The sequence below is a fragment of the Myxocyprinus asiaticus genome, chromosome 50 (assembly GCF_019703515.2).
Source record: "Myxocyprinus asiaticus isolate MX2 ecotype Aquarium Trade chromosome 50, UBuf_Myxa_2, whole genome shotgun sequence".
NCBI classification, from domain to species: Eukaryota; Metazoa; Chordata; class Actinopteri; order Cypriniformes; family Catostomidae; genus Myxocyprinus; species Myxocyprinus asiaticus.
In genome coordinates this window covers 24,431,217-24,454,565 of record NC_059393.1, presented here as the reverse complement: position 1 = coordinate 24,454,565, position 23,349 = coordinate 24,431,217, and the positions used below count along the sequence as shown (strand labels likewise).

General features: G+C 36.6%; 1 protein-coding gene across 8 annotated transcripts in view; it reads left to right on the top strand.

Annotated features, from left to right (window-relative positions):
- Nucleotides 1-20,919, top strand: part of LOC127439015 (acid-sensing ion channel 1B-like) — a 238,925-nt gene extending 218,006 nt beyond the window's left edge. For 5 of the 8 annotated variants that reach the window (XM_051694993.1, XM_051694987.1, XM_051694991.1 and 2 more), the window contains 8 exons: nucleotides 3,066-3,193; nucleotides 4,701-4,851; nucleotides 9,285-9,341; nucleotides 9,586-9,739; nucleotides 12,858-12,949; nucleotides 13,259-13,338; nucleotides 16,859-16,960; nucleotides 19,037-20,919. In XM_051694993.1, the coding sequence (XP_051550953.1) occupies nucleotides 3,066-3,193; nucleotides 4,701-4,851; nucleotides 9,285-9,341; nucleotides 9,586-9,739; nucleotides 12,858-12,949; nucleotides 13,259-13,338; nucleotides 16,859-16,960; nucleotides 19,037-19,132 (860 nt within the window). In that variant the 3' untranslated portion in view covers nucleotides 19,133-20,919. Of the gene's footprint in view, nucleotides 1-3,065; nucleotides 3,194-4,700; nucleotides 4,852-9,284; nucleotides 9,342-9,585; nucleotides 9,740-12,857; nucleotides 12,950-13,258; nucleotides 13,339-16,858; nucleotides 16,965-17,572; nucleotides 17,606-19,036 lie in introns of all 8 variants that reach the window. The other 3 variants (XM_051694988.1, XM_051694986.1, XM_051694989.1) reach the window with 3 other exon arrangements.
- The last annotated feature ends 2,430 nt before the right edge of the window (nucleotides 20,920-23,349 follow it).

Sequence of the window (23,349 nt, the reverse complement as noted above, 5' to 3'; positions counted from 1 at the left end):
AGGCACCACACAAATAGTGCTACTAAAATAACAACTGACATTTAAGTTAAGGAAACAAAGCAACTCTAAAGGCCAATGTTTACTTCAGTTTTCCACGTTCCGGTTTGTTTTTCTGCAAGAGTATACTTTGAAAGGTTTAACCATGCACAAGACAGAATAAGTATATTCTAGCTGTATTAAGCGTAAAAAGACAGCACACACAAATATTGGGTAAAAAGTCCATTGTTCATTTGAATGAGCTATATTTGAGCCATTTAGGAGTACACAAGTATTTAGATGATCTCAAAGCTATCAGACATGAACTAAAAAGCCACAAAATGCTGATTTTAAATTAATGTGGTCTTTCAAATGCTGTCTAGGTAGGCTGCTCACTATGCTTTGGAACAGAGGTCAAAAAATTTGCAGTTTCTGCAGCAAGCATGTTGGCCTTGTGAAGGTCAGGATGCTGCGAAAAGAAATAGTTTCTGACCTTTCTAGTAAAGGTCAGTGAGTTTGAAGTGCTCAAAAATAAGCAGACAGTGTAGACAAGACAGATATTATTGATCAGACAACAGCAAATACACACGCATTCATTACAGGCAGAAGTCTGAAAGCCAATTGCACATCATGTAATTTGTCCAGATTAAGTCACGGAATGCATTTGCATCTGTCTGGAGAGGTTTACCTCTGTCCACCACTGTAATTGAATCTGCCCGTGTCTCAACCCGACATTTATAGAGATTGTTTTTATAATGCTATGATTTCCTGAAGAGTTCTGTTTGTGCTTCTGTAATGTTTGCCAGCTGGTAGGTAGCTGTGCAGTGTGTAAACCTCACTCCCCTGACCTCATGAGGCGCACTAGCAACTGATGCTAGGGACTTTAGCCTCCTTGTTAACGCACCCGCCTCCCGTGCTGGAGATGCCGGTTCGAATCCCGCTCGGAGTGGGTCGAGCAGGACCGGTAACACTTAAAGCACTCTTTCAGGCTTTCACACCTTCAGAGCAGCTCCCTGATCATGCAGTGGTGTTGAAATTGATTCAATAGCAACCTGGGTTGTATTGTAATTACAAGAGCAACTGTGCACCACAAAGCTTAAGGCCAAAGTATACTTGGATTTTGCCCAGAACACGCAATGCAAATTTCATCATCAGCATAGTAAGCAAGTGTTTGCGGGTCGTCACCGCATACATTGACTGTACTAAAAGAGCATCACACAGCAGTCGTAGTGCGCATGTGTCGAACATGTCCATATTAGTCATGGTTAAAAGACTACATTTTGAAAGGCTAGAGCGCTCTACCGTGCGCTAAATGGAATGGCATGCCTTTCTATAAATAAATTTAAGTTTCTGTTGCATTGTCCTGTGCAAAATAAACTGGATATACTGTACATTGCACCTTTGTCTGATTCTCGAACTAACCACTAGATTTGATTGGGTGTTTTTAATGAATTAGTTGAAATGATTATTGAATCAGGCTGAATCAATCATAGTATTCATTGGTCTGAATCATGGTCACTTAAGTGAATCAGTCACTTACTCACTGAAAAGTTTATCATGTCCAATTAGAAATGAGTAAAGAACTGTTAATGCATTATTTTTGAAAGCTGTGTTTAGCTTAACTTTTACCCCTTATGCACTGTTCATCATTAAATCATGTTCCAGTTGTTCCCGGTCAAAAGTGACCGGAAACGATAAACGTAATATTTTTAATAGTTTTGAAATAAACATTGTGCAATTTCGATGGGTTTTTGAGTATTTAGACCTTATTATTTTTTTTATTTCCTAATTTATTTACCTATATGACCTTAAACTTGAGCTAGAAAATGGACTTTTTTATATATTTAACCTATCCTCATAAATTATATATCATTTGAAAGCTTAAAGTCTCATGAATCAAAATTTTATCTGGTTTTCATTTAAAAAAAATAAAAACCTGATGAAATTCTGTATGTACAAAATGTTCTGTTTTATAGTCTGACTAGTTTAGGTGTGTGTGTTTGTGTGTTTTGCATTCTTGATGTTTGGTAGCCTCACCCCTTCATGTCTGTGTGTGTTTTTTTCTGCATTGTGGCTGTTTTTTAGTGTTTTTAGTGGCGGTCACTTTTCTACCACTTAGAGTGATTGAATCAACTCCAATTTCTTTGTGTGTGTTCAGATATCAAATGGATGAAAAATCACCAAGTCTTGTACCCATCAGATAAAGGAAACCAGTTTTATTGAAGAAACAAAATTGATTTCGGTCAAAAATGACCAAACAGTGCATGAGGGTTAAAGCAGTGTTTAACAAATGTTAGTGAAACAAAATGGGATAGTTCACCAAAAAGTTACAATTTTTTTGGCATTGTTAGGCCGAATGTAAGCCTCAGTCCCCATTTCATTGTATCTTTTTTATGCCCACAGTTGATCTGCAAATACACAATCCATAAAGTTTAGCATCTGTGATCATACGGTGGTCGAATGTATCAAATTCCCATGTTACTCTGTTTGTGTTTGTTTAATTATCATTAAGTGGATGTTTAAAAGGGGGAAATGATGATAAAGCAGGTGGTAGAACTCTGTTACTCCTCTAATCGTTCATAGAAGATGTGCTTGGAAACTGCATTTGTATCAATAGTAATTAGTGGCGTCTGTTCCAATGTCAGATGTGGACTTTCTGTAACCGCTCGGTTGACCAAATGAAAATACAGCAGGTTGTGGATGAAAACAAACATTTGGCAGCATCTCAGCAGAGTCATTTGCTGTGATTTCAGCTGTTTAAATTATGTGGAACTGGTGTAAAATGCAACCCATAATCTGCACTAACAACCTCAAAAGTGTTTACTGAGCTGTCCAGAGGGATGCGTTTAAAAACATGAGGATTATTCCTGTTTAGAGACTGGAGGTGACGCACGGTTAAATGAAAAAACATCAGAGACATTTCTAAAGGCAATTTGAAATTCGCTTGAGACTGTAATCCAAATGAGCCATTTGTTTTGATGGTTCAATTTAGTTTTATTTTTTTGTACTTGATGTCATGACAATGACTGTTACATTTAAAGTTCTTCAAATTCAATATCAGTCTAAACGTTTCGTTTTCTCTGCTGCAGATGAGACGTCATTCGAGGCGGGAATCAAAGTTCAGATCCACACACAAGACGAGCCGCCGTTCATCGATCAGCTGGGATTTGGAGTGGCTCCAGGTTTCCAGACCTTTGTGTCCTGTCAGGAACAGCGGGTATTAAAGACTGTTCTTTTCTGTCGATGACTCATCTCGTTCGTAGCTCGTCTCAAACCGCACACCGCTCTGATTGGGTCTGTCTGGAGTTTTTTGTTTTGTGCTTCGGTTGGGTTTCCATATCTGGATAGTTAACACAGGACAGTGTGCATGTTAGGTTAAATATTATTTAGTGCTGTCAGTCGATTAAAAATATTTAATTGAGTTAATCACAACTAATCATGATTAATTGCTATATATACCTCTTTTCATGTCAAAATGCAATTAGTTCCTTTTTAGGAAAGAAAGCAAAATAATATGAAACAATAATGTTTTATTAACATTTTCGAACAAACTTTTTTACAGTATAAAGATAGAAATGCACTAAAATAGCACCAGTTAAAACATTAAGCATTTCACAAAGTCTAAGAAGAAGGTCGATTAATTGAAAGAGCTAGTCTCCATAAGTTGCGTATTTGTTTCAATGCACATTAAATCTCTTAAACCCTCATCCTTTACAATGTGAATTGGATTGAATCAAATAAAAAATTTGTTAAATGCGTTAATTGCGTTAAAAAATTAACGTGTTAAACATTTGAAATTAATCACTTGTGTTAACATCGACGGTAATTAACTTCGGTAATTTCGACAGCTCTAATATTATTACACCTTGTTATATATGGCAAAATAGTAACACTTTATAAAAAGGTTATGTATATTTACATTAGTCAGTGCATTACATATTATCAGTTAAGAATGAACAATATTGTTTGCAACATTTATTAGTCTTTGCTAATTAAAAAAAATGAATATTGTTCAATATTAGTTCATGTTAGGTCATAATACATACACATCTGTTAATATACACAACTTGCATTAATGTATTAGTACATGTAGAATGTATATGTAGAACATTAAGCTAAGACAATTGAGTTCTGTAAAAAGATTGTTCATTGTTAGTTCTAATGTAACGTTAACAACCTTATTGTAAAGTATTACCTGGGAAAATGTATCTTTGGTCACCTCTTCTTTGATGTTTTTCCACAATTTCTAAAAGTACAAATGAGAAGCTGCATGCATAATTCATCATAAAATAATGAACAAAATGTTTAGAAAATAGTTTTAGATGGAGTAAAGCATGCACACGGCAGGACACGCCAGCTTCCCAGATAATTGTTGTTTTTTCAAAGTAACACAAATCCATTTCAGAAGTGCTGCTGCTGCTAAGATAAAAAAACAAAAACAATTCCCCAACCAAAAACATGATTTGATTTTCAAATGAGAGTGAACAGTTGAGGCAGTGGTCGACTGTGCTGTTAGTCTGGAATAAATATTTGTCACATCATAAAATAAAAACACCACTTTAATTTAGTTTCTTCTACAAAGATCGACAGTCTTCTAGATATATCACAAAGACTCATTGTCACTGTCTTTAACAATTAGCTTCTCTGTCCATCTCTTGTCACATTACAAGGTTAAATTAAATACTTTTATCCCAGCTCAATCTATATCTCTCTCTTTCATGTAGTTGACGTATCTTCCTCCGCCATGGGGCGATTGTAAGTCTACACCCATGGACTCTGATTTCTTCAGCTCATACAGTATCACGGCCTGCCGCATCGACTGCGAGACACGCTATCTGGTGGAAAACTGCAACTGTCGCATGGTGCACATGCCTGGTAAACACACACACACACAGTCATTCCACATGAGATTCATTCATGATTTATTTTTGTAGCCACTTTTTTCATAATGAAATGTTTTAAGCTGCTTTTTACATCTGCATTGACTTTAAACCTTTGCTGTGCCTCATAAAGCTGTTTAGCATGTCTAGCTTTAATTCCAGTTGCTAGTTTTTGGCTTAGAATAACTAAGAGGATTTCACCTCAGCAAAAGAATTATCAAATCATTTCACCATGCAGCCCTGTGAGGTGTCAGCACCCCGCTGAGCTCTGTACATCCGTTTGAAATACTGCCGCTCTAATCATCTTTAAAGAACTTTGACATTAGCCAGATCTGAGCTGTGACACAGTCGTTTGCTGTGTCTTACACCACAGCTACATTAGCTGTGTTTCCATCAACCAGCAGACCAATCATCTCATCTGACTAACCAGCAGACCAATCATCTCATCTGACTAACCAGCAGACCAATCATCTCATCTGAAATGTTGCTCTGGTCATTCTGAAATAACGGTGTCTAGAAAATCCAAAGCCTACCAAGAATTTGCAGAGCAAATAAGTCGAAAACAAACTTGAACTGTATTTGACACTTTTGAAAAACATCTTATAGATCCGCTCGGTATAGTCATAAGGATGGATGAATGCACATATATAGCGCTCAGAAGTGACGCGCTGTCGCTCCCAAACATGAGACAAAGTTCTTTAGAGTGTTTTGGCAGTATTTAATAAAAAAAATACTCACAGTGGCTTCAATTTCTACGCCCTACACCCTTGGATGGAAACGCGGCTTTATTCGCGTGATAATATGGTTTTTCGCGTAAATTAAATTCGCAACTTGGATGGAAACACGGCTACTGTAAACATGCAACAACTTTGTTGATTATAACGATACACTTTGCAGTGAAGATGTGATTTAAGATACAGCAAACACTTGTGTTGATTAAAGGAGCTTGGTCCTTTCGTAGCTTTCGTAGACAACTTTTTTGATAATAACACAAGATTTGTTTGTACACAACTTTTTATCGAGAGCTTCATTTGTAGCTTCATTTGTTGATTTGTTGATTAAAATTAGAGTTTTTTTAGACAGCTTTGTTGATTGTATTTGGAGCTTCATTTGTAGCTTCATAGACAACTTTGTTGAATAAAAGGGGAGCTTCGTTCATTGCTCTGTAGACAACTTTGTTGATTTTAACAGGAGCTTTGTTCATAGCTTCGTAAACAACTTTTTTGATTATAATGGGAGCTTCATTTGTAGCTTTGTAGACGATTTTGTAGATTTTAGCATAAGCTCTGTACGTAGCTTCGTAGACAACTTAGTTGATTATAATTGGAGCTTTGTTTGTAGCTTTGTTGCCAACTTTGTTGATGATTAAGGAAGCTTTGTTCATTGCTTTGTAGACAACTTTGTCGATTTTAATGGGAGCTTCATTCGTAACATTGTAGCATCAACTTTGTTGATAATAACACAAGCTTAGTTTGTACACAACTTTGTTAATTTTATCGAGAGCTTCATTCATAGCTTTATTTGTTGCTTTGTTGATTTTAGTGGGAGCTTCGTTCGTAGCTTTGTAGACAACTTTGTTGATTTTAACCACAGCTTATTTGGTAGCTTTGTAGACAACTTTGTAGATTTTAGAGGAAGCTTTGTATGTAGGTTTATTGACAATTTTGTTGATTATATCAGGAGCTTTGTTCGTAGCTTTGTTGCCAACTTTGTTGATGAATAAGGAATCTTTGTTCGTTACTTCGTAGACAACTTTGTTGATTATAACGGAGCTTCATTCGTAGCTTCATTGACAACTTTGTTGATTATAACGGAGCTTCATTCGTAGCTTCATTGACAACTTTGTTGATTATAAAAAGAGCTTTTTTTTTTAGCTTTGTAGACAACTTGTTGATTATAATGGGAGCTTTGTTCGTAGCTTTGTTGCCAACTTTGTTGATGATTAAGGAAGCTTTGTTCGTTACTTCGTAGACAACTTTGTTGATTAAAAAAAGAGCTTTTTTTTTAGCTTTGTAGACAACTTGTTGATTATAATTGGAGCTTTGTTCGTAGCTTTGTTGCCAAATTTGTTGATGATTAAGGAAGCTTTGTTCGTTACTTCATAGACAACTTTGTCAATTATATCAGGAGCTTCATTTGTAGCTTCATTGGCAGTTTGCTGATTTCAATGGGAGCTTTGTTCGTAGCTTTGTAGACAACTTTGTCAATTTTAACGGAAGCTTCGTTAGTAACTTTGTAGACAACTTTGTTGATTATAAAAAGAGCTTTGTTCGTAGCTTTGTTGCCAACTTTGTTGATGAATAAGGAATCTTTGTTCGTTACGTCGTAGACAACTTTGTTGATTAAAAAAAGAGCTTTTTTTTTAGCTTTGTAGACAACTTGTTGATTATAATTGGAGCTTTGTTCGTAGCTTTGTTGCCAACTTTGTTGATGATTAAGGAAGCTTTGTTCGTTACTTCGTAGACAACTTTGTCGATTATATCAGGAGCTTCATTTGTAGCTTCACTGGCAGTTTGCTGATTTCAATGGGAGCTTTGTTCGTAGCTTTGTAGACAACTTTGTCAATTTTAACGGAAGCTTCGTTAGTAACTTTGTAGACAACTTTGTTGATTATAAAAAGAGCTTTGTTCGTAGCTTTGTTGCCAACTTTGTTGATGAATAAGGAATCTTTGTTCGTTACGTCGTAGACAACTTTGTTGATTAAAAAAAGAGCTTTTTTTTTAGCTTTGTAGACAACTTGTTGATTATAATTGGAGCTTTGTTCGTAGCTTTGTTGCCAACTTTGTTGATGATTAAGGAAGCTTTGTTCGTTACTTCGTAGACAACTTTGTCGATTATATCAGGAGCTTCATTTGTAGCTTCACTGGCAGTTTGCTGATTTCAATGGGAGCTTTGTTCGTAGCTTTGTAGACAACTTTGTCAATTTTAACGGAAGCTTCGTTAGTAACTTTGTAGACAACTTTGTTGATTATAAAAAGAGCTTTGTTCATTGCTTTGTTGCCAACTTTGTTGATGAATAAGGAATCTTTGTTCGTTACATCGTAGACAACTTTGTTGATTATAACAGAGCTTCATTCGTAGCTTCATTGACAACTTTGTTGATTATAAAAAGAGCTTTTTTTATAGCTTTGTAGACAACTTTGTTGATTATAATGGGAGCTTTGATCGTAGCTTTGTTGCCAACTTTGTTGATGAATAAGGAAGCTTTGTTCGTTACTTCGTAGACAACTTTGTTGATTATATCAGGAGCTTTGTTCATAGCTTTGTTGCCAACTTTGTTGATTATATCAGGAGATTCATTTGTAGCTACATTGACAATTTGTTGATTTAATGGGAGCTTTGTTCGTTAACACAAGTTTATTTGTACACAACTTTGTTAATTTTATCGAACATCATTCGTAGCTTTATTTGTTGCTTTGTTGATTTTAGTGGGCGCTTCGCACGTAGTTTTGTAGACAACTTTGTTGATTATAACCACAGCTAAGTTCGTAGCTTTGTAGACAAATTTGTAGTTTTTAGCGGAAGCTCTGTTCGTAGCTTTGTAGACAACTTTGAATATAAAGGGAGCTTCTTTCATAGCTTTGTTGCGAAATTTGTTGATTATAATGAGAGTTTAGTCTGGCTTTGTAGACAACTTTGTTTATTTTCACAGGAGCTTTGTTTGTAGCTTCTTTGACATCTTTTGTTGTTAATTATGGACACTTTTTTCATAGCTTTGCAGAAAACATTGGTGATTATAATGGGCCTTTGTTGCTTAAAGTAAGAGATTCGTTTTTATTTCAACTGGCAGCTTTGTTGATTATAAAACGTTAAGGGGTGTTCTAGTTTTTGAGTGTAACTCACCTACATGTGCCAGAAGAACAGGATTTTTCTGTCACTATGTCCAATTGTTTGCTAGCTCACTCTGTCTACCTCTCTTTGCAAGAGTCCTTGAGCTATTCAATGAAGGCACAGCCCTGAATAAATAGAATAAATTATAGGACGAAATCTGAATTTTGAGGAGAGGTTCACAGCAGATAACAGTGGCGTGATGGACAACGACATCTTTTAATTAACGCACAGACAGTGGTCTCCCTCTTCCACCTGCTGCCAGAACATTATGCTTTTCTCTGCCTCATTCCACTTATTTTTCTTTGTTACTCTTCTTTAAAGGTAAATCTCATGTACATGTCCAGGTCCTATTTCACCTCATACAACATTTTTTTGATTTATGGTAATGAGAACTGGGCTTCATTTTCTTTATGCAAAATGTAATTTACTTATTTCTTCTGATTTTGGGTGGAATACACTTTGACTCGAGTATGTTCTTGATAGGTTTTGTGAGATTCACCCTAAAATCCTTCATGTTTCTGCACCTTTTTCCTTTCTCCATTAAATGCAATAGACAGAAATGTCTTTAACTTTTTCTCATTTTCTCATTGTCTTTAGGTGACGCTCCGTACTGCACTCCAGAACAGTATAAGGAATGTGCAGATCCAGCTCTAGGTGAGAGAAAACTTTATCTTCTCCATCGTGATATGCTTGAGTGTAGAGCTCGATTCTTCTCACTGAGCTCATTACAGATGGTTCAACCTAAGGGCAGGACAGGACAGCTTGATTTATGACCCTCCTAACCCCTCCACCTACCTCCCCATAACATTTTATTCTCCATCATCTGTCCCACTGTTTTTCTGTTCATTTCATTTCATAATGTCATTCCATGACTATTTTTTTCCTTCCCTGTCTCTAGATTTTCTGGTGGAGAGAGACAATGACTACTGCGTGTGCGAGACGCCCTGCAACACGACGCGTTATGGCAAAGAGCTGTCCTTCGTCAAGATCCCCAGCAAAGCCTCGGCCAAATACCTCGCCAAGAAGTTCAACAAGACGGAGCAGTACATCGCGTGAGTCTCGCTGGAAGTTGCCCCGTTTGTACGATTCCTTAGGTGTCCAGTTGACTCAAAAGTCAGTCGCATGGTTTCTATTTCTGTTGCGTTGCATTGGGTAGCACCGCCCAAAGTGAAATCTCATTGGTTCAAAATATGGCTCTATATAGCCGTATATTAAAAATGTTATGTTATGATTGGCTTTGATTTTGTCAAAAAAATTGTGGTGCAAATTTAAGGTACAGATGATAACAGTTTCGTAAATTTGGTGTTGGGCCCCATGAAACACTAAAACACAGCTTGCAACCCATTTCACTTAATTTTGCATTTCATGAGCAGAAATATGCATTTAATGTGAGGGAATATGAAATAAAATAGTCAATTCTGATTTCTTGTTTCCTTTAAATGTAATGTTCAGTTTCGTGGTCATTTTCTCGCATCACAGGGCATTTTGCTTTTGCGTCACACCTTGTTAGCATTCGAGTGTTACAGATAAAAACAGTTTAGATCATTTGACATCGGGCCTCATTAACTAAAACAACAAGGTGAAGTTTGTAATTTCTTTTTGACACTCATAACATGTTTATGTGTATTTATTTGTGTCTGATTGTAATTGTGTAGTCATGGGGTGATCTATTGCTGCTCTAAATGTTAACCATTGCTTGTTTAATTGTCTAGATTGGCAGCTGTTTAGCAGCTCATCAATAATTAACCAAGATCTTTTGTCTGTCCTCACTGAAGAACCAGACAGAAAATTGTCTGTGCTGCTCAACACGGCAGACATGTAACACATCACTGCCTTCACAAACACAGAAATGTCAGTGAATGTCTCGACATCAGCAACCATCTGGAACAACACAAATCCTAATTAAGCTTCCGGTTTAGCAAGAAAGATCAAAACAGTTGCTGTGCTTGGTTTGTGTCTGTGTTTTAGTCACTAATATGTTTTTTAAATGCAGTTACACTATTCTGGCGTGCTGATTTACAAACAACATTAAGATTTAACAGGTAGATTTAAGTTTAAAGTCAACATGAAATAAAAATGGTTACAATCAGGGCCGGTAGGATGGTGGGTGGCATTTTGACCTTTAGGTTGGGCAGTTTATAGGGGTCCCCCTTGGTCTTTTCGCTGTCCGACTTGAGGTGCACTAGGAAAATCTAGGGGGGCAATGCCTTTGAACCCGCCATGGTTACAGTCGAAACTTACATGAAATCTCAGTGCAGAAGAACTGCAACCGTTATTTACAACATTTTGCATTTTAGAAAATGAAAAGTGAAGTCATGTGGAACATTTAAAAGTTATGAGCAGAGTTTAACATTCAGAAGAGGTGTTACTGGAGAACTCGGGTGAATTTAATCTTCAGAATGCGACGCTTGAACGCTTCTATTTAGTTGGTTTTCTGTCTGTTCAGGAAGATATTAATGACTAGCCAGTGAAATGACCCAAAATCAAATCTCTGCATAAAACTGCAGTTTCCTTAAACTTCGGAAATGAATCGAATCTAATCTTAGGTCATCCTTCATCTACCATGTATTTGGGATCGTGAAAGGGTTATGTTTTAATGTAAAAGATGTTTCAGATTCAGATAAGATGAGATAATGTCTGGATTTCAAAGGAGAAGGATGCTGCTTTTTCATGCGTCGGTTTAGAGTAGCATCTAATTGACATTCAAAAGTAAATCTGCTGCAAAACAAGCATTAAGAGCGATCTTATTTGAGTGTTTTTGGCTAGCAGGTAGATTTGAAAAGCTTGGGCAAACACTCATGAAATGACTTCAGCTATCTTCCACAGTTTAATCACGCTTGTATGTATTCAGCAGGGAATAAAAATTACTTTAACGCCATCTGCGGTGAATATAGGTAAGGAAAAGTTTATGCAAAAGTTCTTAAATCAGTGGTTCTCAATAAATGGATAGTAACCGAAAAATGTGTCATACGTCTGTTTTGATTGGGTAATGGACCGCAGGGAAATATATGATGCTTGGATAGGATTAATTAATCGGATATGGTTGGGATAGCAAAATAAATAGGCGTATTAACTTTTTTTTAAAGGGAGGAGGAAATGCTTCCCATTTCTTTTGTTGCTGATGTCAGAGTTTGTACAACCAATCAAACCTAATGGTATTTTGTTACAAATGTATCTGTCACTTAGTAGAAACTCGTCAAATTAGGGATATCTCCCTTGGTCATTTCGCCATGGTTACAATCGAAACTTATATGAACTTAAACTGTTATGTTTGCCAATGTGGAGTCAGTTTGAACACACTTAATATGCGTTCTTACACTACAGTGGCTCAAGGCGATAGAGTTACCTTCAAATGTCTGTGCCATTAAACTGTTATTATTCAGGTAAGTTTCTATAAATATATTGGCTTGAACTTACTTTCTCAGCAATATTCTCTTGAAATAGTTGCTATGCCTTGACAGTAGTTGACTTGAAAGAGAAAACTCGCCGTAGAAGCGAACAGTTCACACTAATGGCCGCTGTAGCGCCCCTTGTGGCAACGCTGAGAATGCAACGCATACTTGCATTGTGTAATGAATTGTGTGCACATTTTCGAACGCAACAACACATGAAATCGAGCTTGCGTTGCTAGAAGCATCTGCACTTACATGCAGTAACGTACAGTTTACGTATACTTGAGACGTTTACTGTAGAAACCATAATTGACAGTTTTCTTATTTTATGTGAATAATTTTAAGTTTCATTGGGCCTGTGCATTTCATAGTAATACATTTCAATGTTTGATTTTAAGCACATTTAGCACATGTCCGATGTCAAATCTGGGTTCTGAAGCAAAACTAGTCATGATCTGCCAAGATCAATTATATGATCTGGGTCAAAGTTTGCAACCAATTTCATTTTCAATAAGCACTGCAACTTGATGGTGACAAATGCAATGAAAGTGCTTTGCATGTATCAGTTGCAGTATCAACCCCAGCTGTGTCAGAAACGACCCGTGGCGGCACACTGGCTCGACTCCAGCCATCTGCTCACAGCTCCAGCAGATTAGAGAATGAAATGCTTGAAATTGGCAGAGACTGTGAATCGATGCTCTGAGGATGGCATGAAGGATGATAGTGGAAGTAAAAGCCACTGTGATGTCTTCATTCTTCCCTTCTGCTGTGTTTTTAGAGATAACATTCTAGTCCTGGACATCTTCTTTGAAGCTCTGAACTACGAAACCATCGAGCAGAAGAAAGCGTACGAGTTAGCCGGACTTCTCGGTGAGCAGTGTTTACGATCTTCAAGAGATGAGTTCACAAAATTTGAATGTGACTATAAGAACAGAAAATATCAGATATATGGACATTATTTTGAATTCGGTGAAGTGTTCGTTGCAATGTTAAAAAACGTTCATTTGTAAGATAAGTCAAACTTCAGTCAGTCTAATTACTGACTGGTTGTTCATATGACAACATGTTCACCCTGCTGAAAAAACAAAACCCTGTTGGAAACACTTCTATGATGACTCTTTGGAACCCATTTGCTAAAATGGCTCGCTAGAAAGTAATTACCCTGCTGTACTGTTTCAGGTGATATTGGCGGGCAGATGGGACTGTTCATTGGTGCCAGTATCTTAACAATCCTGGAGCTCTTCGACTATCTATATGAGGTAAGACCTCCATGCCACAATTGCAAACCTACTCCTGTTAATTATTTACTTGCTCCTATTTCTGTGTCTCAAGGACCTATCTGAAATAGTTACCCTCAATATTGACATTTCTAGAATGTTTCTCAGTCACTCAAAATGTCGTATTTCCTGCTTTCACCCATTATTATGTTTGATCTCCATTGTGACCTTCACAAAACCAGCCAGCTGGAACAGGTGAAGCATTTATGCACTCAAGACTCTTTGTCAGAGCTTCTACAATCAGCGAACGAAGTGTAATATATTATTAGCTTTCAAGTCTTTGCTCAAGATGTGATTGCGAACGAGATATCAGTGCCCTGAAGGTGAATGTGTGAAATTATCTTCTGATTGGTGAAATTGCGTGTTGGTCATTGGACTGTAATAACAGGTGATCGAGCAGGTAACTGAGCAGAGAAGATGCAATATAGTCCAATCTTCTGTTGAAGATGATTGATAAACCTCATTCTCATCTGCAAAAATAGTACACACAAGGACTGGGTGATAAAGCAATGAAAATGTTCTCTCAGTGTTTTGACTTCTGTTTTGTACTTATGAAAGTATATTCTCAATATTTTTGTATTTGCTCTGAAATGGCTTATAAGTAGTTATTTTAATATATTTAAAATATTTGGTAGTTTTGCTAAATCTAAATACAATACAGTAAATTCTAGTTAAAATAATTTGTGCATGTTTTCCACTGAATCAACACATTATATTTGGTATTTTTGTAAAATAGTTTGTCAAATGTAAATAAAATACAGTAGTGGTCGACCGATATATCGCAGAGGCCGATAAATCGGCCGATATTCTAACTTATTTAATTATCTGCATTAGCCTGATAAATATTCCCGTGTGGCCGATTTGTTTCTTGAGGGTGCCGAAAATCACCTGCTTGCATGTGAAGCGACTGAGACATGTAAACGTCCAGTCACGGTTTGTTTTGTTGTTACGTGCATCGTGTTACTACAATAATAGACCGGTGTGCAGCACAGTCTCATTTAAACGGTCCGCGTGTCAGAGCTAAAGTTCCTCTCATTCACAAATCATGACGGTCAGTCCGTGACAATCCAAGAATGCGATCCAGGCCGTTTAAACTGTCAGGAGATTGCTGCTCGCGCTGGATCCGCACGAGCGCGTGAGTGCAACTTCAAAGTAAAAGCGCTTCACGTGCAGTATAATAAATATCTTATTCACTTATTTTGAGTAAATGCGATTGCTAACTTGGACATGCCATCCATGGTTGCTGTTCTACTGTGTGTACTGTTATTTTATTTTTCCTAATATATTAAAAATGTATTCATGTGCAATTCAATTACTAAAATTTGACGACTAAACAGAAATCAGAAGAATCTGCTATCTACCATTTAAAATATAATATTGGTTTTTTTAGATTCTTTTTTACAGAGTTAAAGTTTTGTGTGAAATTGAGTAAATATAGTGCTAAATAAGAATGTATTATTATTTTTAGCAATTTTATGTTATTTACTGTATTAATATATCAGTATTGTGTCGGCCTATCAGCCACCCTGCTCTCTGGATATCAGCATCAGCATCGGCCATTAAAAAACCCATATTGGTTAATCACTAAAATACAGTAAAGATCTAGTAAAAAATAATTTGTGCATGTTTTTCAGTTTTTCACCGTCTTTTTGTAAAAAAAAAAAAAATAATAATAAAATTTAAATAAAATACAGTAAAAATCTAGTTTAAAATAATCGTTATATGTTTTCCACTAAATCGACACATTATTTTTGCTTTTTCTGTAAAATAATTTGTAAAATTTAAGTAAAATACAGTAAAAATCTAGTTAAAAATAATTGGTGCATGTTTTTCACTAAATCAACACATTATATTTGGTATTTTTGTAAAATAATTTGGAAAATGTAAATAAAATACTGTAAAAATCTAATAAATTATTGGTGCATGTTTTTCACTAAATCAGCACATTATTTTTGGTATTTCTGTAAAATAATTTGTAAAATTTAAGTAAAATACAGTAAAAATCTAGTTAAAAAAATTGGTGCATGTTTTCCAATAAATCGACACATTATTTTTGATATTTCTACAAAATAATTTGGAAAATTTAAATAAAATACAGTAAAAATCTAGTTAAAAATAATAGGTGCATGTTTTCCACTGAATCAACACATTATATTTGGTATTTTTGTAAAATAATTTGGAAAATTTAAATAAAATACTGTAAAAATCTAATAAAAAATTATTGGTGCATGTTTTTCACTAAATCAACACATTATTTTTGGTATTTATGTAATGTTAAAAAATGGCATAATCATATTCATTTTGTTGCTTAATTTTATATCACCAAAAAAAAACAAAAAAAACAGTGCAAATATATTGTGAATATTTGATATATCACCCGTCCCTGTTACAAAAACTTTTAGCTGGAGCAGTGATGCACTTCTAAAAGTTGTCTTTTTCTTTATCTGTTTTTTCGGCACAATTTATTTCAGTGTGTTTCTGCTGAAAGATAATATAAATATAAATAATGTTGCTATGCAGTTTTGATAAATGGACACTCAACGTGAAGATTCTCGTGTGTCTCGTTTTAGTAAACCCAACAGAATTCAAACACCATGACATCATGACAATGACAGAACGGTCTGTCAGATACAGCAGGTGGAAACTGGCACTTTTACAGGAAATGCCGCCCAAATGCTGTCAGTTCCACGACTCGTGTTCATTATCTGGCTGATTTAAGCCGACTTCCTGGAACATGACAGCGTAAGCCAATAACAAGCAGTCTATCATCCATCTCTGCTGTACTGTGTGTCAGATGGGCCTCATGGGAACTGGCACTGAGGCAAATGCCCCGGTTACACGCTCCGATCTGATGCTTCAAATATATTGTTTCTGTCGGTATCTAGAACAACAGCTGATCAAACAGAAGAAAAAATTAAGCATTCACTATCACTATTGATAATATTTTTGTGGGGTTTTTTTAGTTAATTAAACCAAAGTATTAAATGTCAGCGTATAACTTGTCTCGTTTGTGCTACAGACATAAATGATAACTCAAGTCATGTGACCTGTTGAGGCGAGGTGTGATATTAATTTGAGAAAACACTTGGAACACCCTAGCAACTGCATAGCAACTCAGTAGACCCACCCTGAACACCTTAAACATCTAGTTTTGAATGTCTTTTAACCTCATTTCAGAGGATTCAGTAAAGTCTCAGTTATCTTCCGGTGATGTTTTTCAAGAATTTGGAAGTACCCAGAACCACGATACGGTCGGATATTTTAAGTGTGGTGTGAATTCATTTGTTCAATGCCGTTTAACCGAGCTGGATAAAATGGCGAGATGTGGCATAGTAGCCGTCAAACGTGTTCAGTCTGAACTGCCCCTTTTTTTGCAGTTATCTCTAATGTGTCAAGAAACTTTTGTAAAAGCTTTATGAAATGCTCCCCCTGTGGCAAACGGCAAACATGAATTGTATGTATTTAGCTGTGAGTCACACTCGTTTGTTTGCTCTCTTCACAGGTGATCAAGTACAAACTGTGTCGCTGTGCTAAGAAGAAACATCAGCGGAGCAACAAAAATGACCGAGGAGCTGTTCTCAGTCTGAACGATGTGAATCGTCACGTTAGTAACTATCACACCAGTATCTGTGCTGAACCCTGCACTCACATACTAACAGACAATAATCTTTATTGACTCGTAATTTCACCGGACTGCCAAAAGTTTAAAAAAAATTCCACAAAATTGGATTAAAATGCAAAAAACGTTTTTATTCGATATAAAAACTCAGTCTACTGCATGAAACGTTTTTATCGAAATCATATGAATAAATGTTATATCATTTATATAATATTGTACTATACAGTATTTTCCACAATATAAGTTGCGTTTGTTTTTGGTCATCCGAAAGGTCCTGTGACTTCTAGTCCAAAGTGCATAAAAGCATAAAAATTATAACGTAATTGATGTCCGCCAGTCAAACACACTGCACATCAAAACACATGAACAGATGAAAACCTCACTGATAGCAACAGTCGTAGCTATTACTGAGTAGTAAGCAGAGGTGCGACTTTATTTCCAGACAATACGGTAATATCACAATGCACAATGCTTCATTTTTCAGATGCTACTTTAAAATGTAACATTTAAATAGTCGGCAATACTCAGTTATACTAGTCAAGCAGTCTGTTATGTTACGTATTCCATTCAGAACATTCTCGATTGTGTGATTTTCAGAGTCCTGTTATGAAGAAAACACAATGTACATACGTATGTATATATTTATTCATCTATCTGATCCATCTGTTTTCCATCTTACTATCTACATATCTATATATACTGTATTATGTCACACTAATAGGCAACAGTGAGCAACAGTGGTAGTGTACTACCATACTACTCCTAATACTCCTGCAGTATGTATGTACTGTGTACAGTATGCAAACTTTCTGTATGCATGGAATATCGTGATGATTTACTACATTTACCAAAATGTGCAATATACAGCCAGAGCACACTACATGGGGTGCTATATTCCATTGTGCAGTTGCTCGACTTGACCTTGCATTATGTTGGCTTGACAAAGTCGACATACTGTCATTCTACAAACTTTGTTTAGGATTTTTTCAAAATCCCTAAACCAAGACCAAAATTAATAACGATCACTTCTTTGAGAGCTTTCAAGCAACATCCACCAAACTTGGCACAGACCTTCAGACTGTTTTGAAACAGTGTGCTATGACTTTTCTAACCGATTGGACGTATGGTTTTCGCACAGCAGATAATGAAATATCGCATAGACTTACATTGACGGAATTTTTGTTAATTCAAAGTTTGTTTGGTATCAACTGTAATTTGAACATCTTTTGACTGATTTGATGAGACAGACTGAAGTTACATTTTTTGCACAAAATTTAGATTAAATAAAAGTGGATTTTTTCGCTCTCTCGATATGCCATTTGCTGGATGTGCATGTAAGGAGATCATGTGTCAAACGGATTAAAGTCATGTGACTACTATATAGTATTTTACTGTTTGAAAAGTAGTTTTAATAAACGCTTTGTTGTTAGTATAAAATAATTATTTTTATATTGTAAAATAATGTAGTATCACTACACAAGCGCAATGTTTCACTTTATCGTTTAGAATTTTCACATTTTTTACGAACGTTGCACATTTAGAATTCAAGCTGATACTCCACAGAATGCTCTATGCGAGTATTCCATTACGAACATTCTAATTGACAGAGGAATTATTATCGGGAGAAAATAAATAGACAGAAAAGGGAAGGGAAGAGGATGGTGCAGTTTTAATATCCAGTAATAGTTTCCACAAATTAGATATATTTATTAATTTACAAGATTCTGCCATCCAAAAGAGACTTATAATAATTCTATATAATAATGCAAGTAATTGATCATAAGGAGATTTGCTTTGATCTTTTCTACATTTCTGAATGAAGTATTACAGGTTCAAGCAGTAATTAAAAATTGTATTCAAGGTCTCAGTTCAGTAGAAATTGCATTGAGTGGGTCAGTATCAGTCGACAGGAAGAAAATTCAGTTTCTTCTCTAATTAGACGTCTGAAGGGCCTGCGATTCTAACTGCTGCTGTCATCTTCTCTTTTCTCTGTTTCATCTGCCTGCCTGTCTGCCTCGATCTGTCTCTCTATCTATCTTGTCTGTTGGTCTGTCTTTGCAGGCTCCCTGTGACAACCTTCGTACCCCGTCTAACTACCCAGCTAACATGCTACCTCACCATCCCGGCCAGGGCAACTTTGAAGACTTTACCTGCTGAAGATCGGCCAGCCTGACAGAAAATGACCAAAGCTGACCACATTATAACCCCGAACATTACAAAACCCCTCCAACAGATCTTCAACACACAGGAGAAACCACCAGACAATGGAAGAACAACATGGTACCTGTCACACAAAGCGTGAAGTATATTTTCACAAGCACGTTATCTGGAAACATACAAAACTTTTGACGATTTCCTGAACATTTCAAGGAAATACTGCCTCAAAAATAAAATTCCTAAAAAGCCTCGCCAGTTTGGAGCGTTCTCGCAAATGCTCCACGCAAAATTACGCGCAACGTGACTCGGACATCGCGCAGCCTCTCGCGGCTGGACCCTGATGCCTTTTGTGTACATAGTGACAAAACTGTCTTCAGACGAGTTGCTTATGTAGTTCTGTAGATAAATAGAGTGTGTATTCACTGTATGTAGCCTCATTAGTCTCCTGAATTCTGATTGGACCAATCCAGCCTCTGTGTATTTCATGAGATTGTAATTTTCCCGGACAAGGTGACTGTTACGTGCGTCTTCGGGAAGTATGACATTGCGTTTAGCTGTGTGATCGTGCCATGTGCATTCCATCTTGTAAATGCATGCTGGTCCTTTGCATGTTTTTAGTTTAATTTAGACTTCATCATTATTATCGCCAAGTTTGCCTCAATTATGTACAGGTGTTGAACGATGGCAAAGCCAAGTTTTTGTGTGTGTGTGCGTGCGCAGGTTTTGCTGTCCCTGAAAATGTCCCAACAAGAATAGTGAAAAGGCGAAGAAAAAACTTCCATCCACAAAAATAGAAAAATAGGAAAAACAGCTCACAAGATATGAAATAATGTCTTAATTTATATCTAAAAATGCCAAAAGATGTGTTTTAGAGGGTATAATCTTTAGTAATTTTAATTAGCATCTTTTATGAACAATAGATGCAAATGGGAAGTCCCCACAAGGATACCCCCCCCCCCAAAAGTATTTGGACAATTAATCTGCATTTAAATGTGTCTGATTGTTGTTGCATTATATAACAAAATATCAATGCAAGTGATGTTTATTTTCCAAAGAAAGATATGCACATGCACAATTTTTAAGCAAAACCCTTCACAAAAAGAAGTTTGTTGGCTTCAAATTATAAAACAATAGATATCGCTTTTAAAATTAAGACGAAAAGTATTTAAGCGACACTTATTCGTCAGATGATACAATATCACAGAACTAAGGTGTTGTGTACACCGAACACATTTTTGCGTCTGTTTTTATTGTAAAAATGTGCTAAACTGCTGTTATTGACCATTGCAGGGAGTCTTGCAAATTGTTTTGCGCCAGATTTTTTCTACTTCAGCTTTTAAAAATGCGTCTCGATGGGCCTGGGTAGTTCAGTGGTAAAATACGCTGGCTACCACCCCTGGAGTTCGCTAGTTCGCTAGTTTGAATCCCAGGGCGTGCTGAGTGACTCCAGCCAGGTCTCCTAAGCAAACAAATTGGCCCGGTTGCTAGGGAGGGTAGAGTCACATGGGGTAACCTCCTGTGGCCGCTATAATGTGGTTCGTTGTCGGTGGGGCGTGTGGTGAGTTGAGCGCAGATGCCGCGGTGGATGGCGTGAAGCCTCCACACGCGCTATATTTCCGTGGCAACGTGCTCAACAAGCCACGTGATAATATGCACGGGTTGATGGTCTCAGACGCGGAGGCAACTGGGATTCGTCCTCCGCCACCCGGACTGAGGCGAATCACTACGCCACCACGAGGACTTAAAAGCGCATTAGGAATAGGGCATTCCAAATTGGGTGAAAAAGGGGAGAAAAAAATGCATCTCGAGACATCTGAGTTTTGTTATATACGGTATGTTGCACTGCGTCAAACTTTTTTAGCGCAAGAACGTGATCGATCTGAACGGCCGCTAACTTTGCAAAAATGCAAACTCAAATATTTATCAAACTCAAACTTTCTTGCAAATAAATGACACTTGTTTTGGTATTTTGTATCTAATGGAATGGCAATCAGACATTTTTAAACGTGAATTAAGGGTCTCCATACTTTTGATGTCACTGTACGGACACATTGAGTGTTTGTGTAAGAATTACTGATTGTGTGCCTGAACAATACAAACATGTGCATTTCTTTGTTTGTGTGTCTTTTTGAATGGGCTGTGGGTGCGTGTGTGCGTGTGTGCGTGTGTATGTGTGTGTATTATACTTTACATTTTATTCTGTTAATGAAAAGTGAACTGTGTGTTAAACAACGTATTTTTATTTGAATTGTGTAATTGCTGAAATGTATTTGTTGATGTCGCAAACATCATATCAAAGCACAAATGAGACCACTGATATGTAAAGGTGATGTTAAAGAATGATAAATATACTTATCAGTGCTATAATCATGATAATCAGCAGATTCATTATTCAGTTCATCTTTTTTTTTTTTTACTACAAACATACATATTGCCTGATAGTTCAGTCGGCATATTTGCAGATAACAGGCTGTTCTATTTATCCATGAAGGTATAATAAATAGCATTCATAATTTTACGATGATCTCATATTTCATTCAGCTTTGGTGTTGGTGATTATTCATGTTTAAGGGTGAAATGTGTAATTTCAAACAGGTTTCCCGAACACCCCCCACCCCCTTCTTCCTTGAGAAGCAAAATGACATAAGTTATTTTGTCTTGTTTTTAGAGAAATCAAACAAAAGTTTGTAGCTTTTATGCTTAAAACTGTCAATGGGGTTCAGCAAAAAAACTTGATTCAAAGCAAAAACAAGTTTATTTTTCTTACTCCATTGGCAAATAGTCTTTTCTTGTTGTAAGCATAAACTGCACCAAATTTAGTTCTCGAGTTTAGTTTCTCTTGAGAACAAGACTTATTATCTTGTGCCATTTTGCTCCTCAAGCTATTTTACCTCGTTTTAAGGATGTTTAGATATTTTTACCATCAAATAAGTCAAAAATACTCTTTTGCAGTGCATGCCAAACTCACACCATTGGGTGAATGAATGATGACATGTTAGGACTGAAGAAAATGGAACCAGTTTTTGATTTCCAGCCTTACTGTGTTCTTATTTCACTACTATTCATACATTTACACTGGCAGGTATAATTAATTTTTGAACATACATTATGGAAAGTAGATACAGGGCGATGAAAAATGAAGGGAATATCTGTGACACTGCATGAAAGACCTCTAAGGAATGAGAGAAATCCAAGCGAGACGTCTGTCAAGAGCATCAGATGACATCTGACCTGACTGAGATGATTTCAGGACGTCTCCTAGGAACTATATAATGAAGATGGATATTAGAATAACTTACTGACATCAGAATCCATGAATGCATTTTAAAAATGGTCCAGTTTAACTAGATGATGAGCAATGACGTTATTGAACGTTTTGGAAGCCCAAAATCAACTTTTCTTCTTTAGAAATGCTTGTTACGGGATCAGATTGTGCTCCGGTGCCTCCTGACAGTGGACAATGGGGTAGTGTTGGGTTGGCATATGCTCTGTTTGTGCAACAAAAGTGAACACTGTCATGAATGAGTGATGAGACTGTCATTTCCTGCTGTCGTTGCTGTGCTGATGTGGGACGCAGGGAGAACTGCCAACACCTGCAGTCAGCAGATGAGATCTCCACACACTACACTGTAGTGATGGGAAGATTGGATCATTTTACTGACATGGATATTTGAATACAACAAGAGGATGCTTCATGATGGGAAAATAAATTACAGTTTATTCCAAATCAATTCAGTAGTCAAGTCAATAATATGGAGTTTTCTAATAGCTTTTATTGTCTATGATATTTTATGAAGAAAGATAAAAGTTGTACTGGGCTTGAATTGAAGGCATCATGCTTTATAAATGTTATTTTTCCCATCATTCAGAAAGTTTAAAGCTTTAACTAACACTTTATTACCAGATTCAGTGTTATGGAAAAGAACCATCATGACAGAAACATTCACATAGTTATGCACTGCAAGTAATAAAGAAGCTTCATGAAACTATAAAGGCAAAAATACAATCAGATTTGATTTAAGGAACGTTGGGAGTATGAACTAATTTCTGCTTCCAGTACAGCCTATGTTGAGTATATGCAGCGTGAAAATTAACGAGAGACTCATACCCGAAGACTGACTCGTGAGGTGAACTAATCAATTGTGTTTCCAGTACAGAGTCTATGCGGCTGGCCCGCGTCAAATGAACGAAACACGGGGGCCTGGGTAGCTCAGCGA